This window comes from Arachis ipaensis, chromosome B05 (assembly GCF_000816755.2).
Source record: "Arachis ipaensis cultivar K30076 chromosome B05, Araip1.1, whole genome shotgun sequence".
Taxonomy (NCBI): domain Eukaryota; kingdom Viridiplantae; phylum Streptophyta; class Magnoliopsida; order Fabales; family Fabaceae; genus Arachis; species Arachis ipaensis.
Genome location: NC_029789.2, coordinates 62584618 through 62589789, shown reverse-complemented (window position 1 = coordinate 62589789; position 5172 = coordinate 62584618). Strand labels below are relative to the sequence as shown.

The window sequence follows — 5172 nt, the reverse complement described above, 5'->3', positions numbered from 1 at the left end:
AAAACAGAAGAGAAGAGATGATGAAAATTGGGGGTGAAAGAGGATTAGGATTTTGTAATTCAAGATGAACTAATTTGGGTTTTAAAAAATAAATTTGGAGACCAATTTGAACACATTAGCGTACAGCTAGAATGCTAAACTGGAACTTAACAGAACACATTAGTTTCGTTAAGACAACAGTTCACTCAGGAACGAACATGGATTCACTTAATTGGTCATTTACAAAAGTCAGGAATTTAATTGATGCGCAATTTGAATTTAAGGAACCAAATTAAATATTTACTCATAAAGAAATAGTTCATATATATCATACAATAATAGGTAAATGAATTATTCAACAAAATACAGAATTAGAATATTTAGTTTTGTGAAACAAAATAAGAACCGAAAGAAGCAGAAATTAAACTCTAACAATGACTGGATTTTATTTCTATGCTGACATAATCTGAATTTGATAAATTTAATCTTACATTCCATTTTTGGATACACACCATTACCAATGACATTCTCAAAGTCACATATTTAGTTTCTTGGTCTATTTTCTTCATTTTAATTAAAGTATAATAAATTTACAAACTTATAAAGACCAATAAACAAAAAAGAGAAGGAAAGTGATCACAAGAACAAGAAGCTTATGCCCTCCAAATTTATCATTGGAATCCCATCTTATCACTATAAAATGAATTAAGACACAGAGAAGCTCGTGTTATTATTAATCTTTGAATTCAAACGTTGCATCACTGGCACCGTCGAAGATGCTGCCATAACTCCACCAGAAGAACATTTATTGCCCTCATTCGCAGGCGAATCCTTTAGAAGTGCGTCGAATTTCGCAGACTCCTCCCTTTCTTGCCTTATCTCCTTGAGCATCGCGGCGATATCTCTCATCGTCGGCCTTTCTTCTGGGGACGGATTTACACATAACATGGCTATTCCCAAAGCTTGCATCATTTCCTCTATTTCTGATTCTGGCCTAGAGAGTAACCTAGGATCAAGAACATCAAGCCCTTTTTTCTGTCTCACCCAATCAACAACATGTAGACCATCCGTGATTGTTGGATCGATCGGTTGCTTTCCTGTCAAGACTTCTAACAAAACTATTCCGTAGCTATACACATCACTTTTCTCTGTGATCTTCATCATGTAGCCATATTCTGAAACAAATCCAAATGAATCATCTAGTGCATATTAAGAATAAAAATAAAAATAAATTTATATGCATTGACAGTGATATTGTAAAAAACTATCAACCAATCATGGAAGTGAAAAATTCATTGTGGCTAGTTATTAACTTTTTGTAGTGAGTAGTTTTCTACGCTGATTTGACATGTTCTTGTAATTTATTAGATAATATATAACTCCTTAATATTTATTTTCCTGTGAAATTTCATCTAATTGAACACTTTCTATAGAGCATAAAAGTTGTGACTTATTCTGAAGATCAGAAGCATATTTGCAAGAAAGGAACAAGTAAAACACACACTAACCTGGAGCAATGTATCCATAAGAACCGGCAACGGTATTGGAAGATCTGCCGAAATCGCCGTCGTCAACTAGCTTAGCCAAGCCAAAATCAGCAATATAAGGCTCAAATTGAATGCCAATGAGGATGTTATTGGCTTTGATATCTCTATGAACTATAGGAGGAACACAATCATGATGAAGATATGCAATTCCTTGAGCAGCACCCAACAAGATTCTATACCTCAATTCCCATTCCAAACAAGTCCCAGTCCTCTCATGGAGCAAACTGCTTAAGCTCCCATTCGGCATGTAATCGAAAATAAGCAATCTGGCTTTTCTGTTCCAGCAGCATCCCAAGAACCTCACAATGTTCTTGTGGCGGATCGACCCGAGAGTCCTCACCTCGGCCGAGAAAGAATCACGAACTCCTGTCTTTTCATCTAACACCTCCCCTGCATCTGTTGTAGGCCACAGCTTCTTCACTGCAATCACTTCTCCGCTGTCCATCTCGGCACGATACACTACGCCGGAGCATCCTTTTCCGATTATATTCCTGTCAACCAAACGCCTTAGTACTTGCTCAACCGTGAAATTCAGCTTCTGGAATGGTATGAATTGCCATGACCATGATTCTCCTAACTCTGAATCATCATCTCTAATTGTTCTTCTGGCTTTTATTACAGCAGTTATTCCCATAACAATCATTATCACAGTTAGAGCAATGAGTAAACAAATAGCCACTTTAATCCTTCGAGACTTCTTTGCCTCGTTCGCATTCAAGGCCGTGCCAGAGTCTTTCACAAAGCAGTAGTCCTGACCTGATGTGCACAGGCCTTGGTTTCCAGCGAGGTCTTTCGGCGATAACTGCCTGAAAAGCTTGTTATCCGGAAGATAACCGGAGAACTTGTTGTACGAAACATTAAGGGAGACAAGATTGTCTAACTCTTCCAAAGGCTGCAAATTCCCTTCCAACTGGTTATGTGAAAGGTCTAACATGGAAAGCTTGCTAAGTGCAGATATCTGAGCCGGGATTTTCCCACTGAGAAAATTGCAGCTCAGATTGAGAGCGATTTCTAGAGACTCCATCCGGACTAGCTCGGCCGGTATGCTACCGGTGAGCTGATTACTGCTAAGATCAAGCAATTGCAGATTTGAACATAGGCTCAGCGACCCTGGAATCAGTCCGGAAAGCAAGTTCTTTCCTAAGATAAGCTTGCTTAGAGATACAAGGTGGCCCAAACTCGCAGGCACTGGACCTGAAAACTTGTTGGAAGATGCATCCAATACTTGAAGGGAAGAAAGTGTTGACAGAGAATTTTGCAACGGTCCTTCTAAGTTGTTGCCACTCAAGTCTATCATTTGCAGCTCTGAGCAGCCTCCTATCTCTTCAGGAACCGGCCCTGAAAGCTGGTTCCCGGAGAGATCAAGAAAGTTTAAGCTCTTGAGGCTGCCTATGGTCTTGGGAATACTACCAGTGATTCTGTTGTTTCCAAGCCTCAACCTTACAAGAGAGCTGCAGCTACCTATCTCTGGAGGTATAGATCCTGATAAGTCGTTTGAGATAAGAAGCAGCTTTGTTAAGTTCTGGAGGCGAAATAGGCTTGCCGGAATGCTTCCAGTTAGCGTGTTTCGAGACAAGTCCAGTGCCTGCAGGGTGCTGCAGTTTCCTAAACTTGATGGAATGCTACCTTCAAGCTGGTTCTGCCAAGCGAAAAACACCATTAGGTTTGACAACCGGCCTAGCTCGGGTGGAATCAAACCTGAAAGCTGGTTTGTATCAACTTGCAACTGCTGAAGGTTCTTTGCATTGGAGAGCAACGAAGGTATCGAGCCAGACACGTTGTTGTCACTAATCATAAACTCTTCAAGATTCAAAAGATTCCCTAAAGACAGAGGAATGGTTCCAGATATAGAATTCAATGAGAAGTCAATTTTTCTCAAACTTGTGCAGTTTCCAATGTCTTCGGGTATAGCACCAACAAGACTATTCTGCCATAGAAACAACTGTTGCAGATTCTGAAGCTTTCCAAGCTCAGGTGGAATGGAACCTGAGAGGCTATTCTCATAGAGGAACAAATCAACAAGCTCAGAACAGTTACCTAACTCTCTTGGAATCTCACCTGAGAGCATTGTGGTGTAAACTGACAGAGTTTGAAGCTTGCTTAGTTTTCCCAATGAAACTGGCAATGAGCCTGAGATTCTTGTATCAGCTAGCCCCAACACTGTTAAATTGCTGCATTCTCCAAACTCTTCAGGTATCTTACCTATGTTCGACAAACACGAACACGAGTATTAGATATGATACACTACAATGAAATATGCAAACACAACATTGACTTAAGAAGTTTGAAGTAGCAGTATTTGATGCAGATATGCATACGTGAAGTGTTTATAAAGATTCTTATAGGATCTTACCAACTATGTCTTTGTTCCCTCCGGCTCTAAGAACCTCAAGATTCGACAACTTTCCAAGCTCCTTTGGGATAACCCCACTAAGCTGGTTATCAAAAAGGAGAAGACTCTTAAGTCCAATGCAGTTGCTTAACTCGACTGGGATCTTCCCCGAAAGCTGATTAGAGTTCAAGGACAAGTTGACAAGATTGTGAAGCTTTCTAATGGTGGAAGGTATTGAACCAACAAGGTTGTTAGAGCTTAAGTCAACAACAGTGAGTGAAGTGCAGTCACCAATGTCTTGAGGGATTTGTCCGGTGAGATTTGAATCAGAGATGACAAGCTTCTGAAGGAACTTGAATGAAGAAAGGTTTGGAGGTAGTGGAAGCTCAAGAGGGGTGGATTCTATGGTGATCTCAGTTACAAAACCGAGTGTGGAACATGTTATGCAGGTCCAGTTGCATGGGTTTGAGTCATGGATGTTCCAGTTGGACAATAACAACGGTGGTGGTGAAGAAGAACTATGGAGCCACGAAAATAGAGCAGAAGCTTCGTTGTTGTTACTGTTCGTAGAACAGAATGCAACACCATAGAGAAAAGTAGTGTGAAAGAGAAGAATGAAACAAAAGAATGAATAAGAAGAAATGAAGAAGGAAGAGGGTTGTTGTTGCCTCGAGTTTTGCATTGAAAACTATGGAACATTTGCCTCAAATTCCAAACCTTTCTTCTTCTTCTTCTTTTCTTTGTGCACCTTATTTCATTGGGTTTTGCAACTCTTTTTTGTGAGTAATGTTTGCTATTACTATTACTATGTGGTTTTCTTGCTTCGAACTCAATGGAACTAAACTAAACCCAGAGAGAGTAACAAAGGCTATGAAGTTTTTAAGTTCACATTAGAGAACATAAAAAATAGATTAAAGTCCAATTTAATGCCTAGAGATTAGAAAAATCTGAAGCAGTAGCAGCAGAAAGAAAAGAAAAGAGTACCAGCACCACCACACCTAAGATGCTTCTTTGTGTCTAAGCAAGTGTGTTATTAAAATAATGGAGGCTATGGCAGGTGGTGCTTATTATAACTATAGAGCTCAATTGACTACATTGCATTGCATTATATATGTGGTCTTTGTTTATTGTTGTGCTCCTGGTACTCTTTGTCAGTGTTTTATGCTATTTTATTTGTATGGTTAAAATAAAATAAATTTGAGGGGGCAGAAATTGTCTTTAATTTTAGTACGTGTCACAAGCTTCAATTATGTCTAGTGTGGCACTAATTCATAACTTGATACTCTTTCATAGAATTATTTTTTTGTAAAACCA

At 39.2% G+C, this 5172-nt stretch overlaps 1 protein-coding gene across 1 annotated transcript; it reads right to left on the bottom strand.

Annotated features, from left to right (window-relative positions):
• LOC107643654 (receptor-like protein kinase 2) lies at nt 401-4938 on the bottom strand. The gene is made up of 3 exons (XM_016347361.2): nt 3880-4938; nt 1488-3728; nt 401-1154 (listed from the first exon to the last, which is right to left on the bottom strand). The coding sequence occupies exons 1-3, from the start codon at nt 4538-4540 to the stop codon at nt 685-687; spliced, it is 3372 nt and encodes a 1123-aa protein (XP_016202847.1). The 5' UTR covers nt 4541-4938; the 3' UTR covers nt 401-684.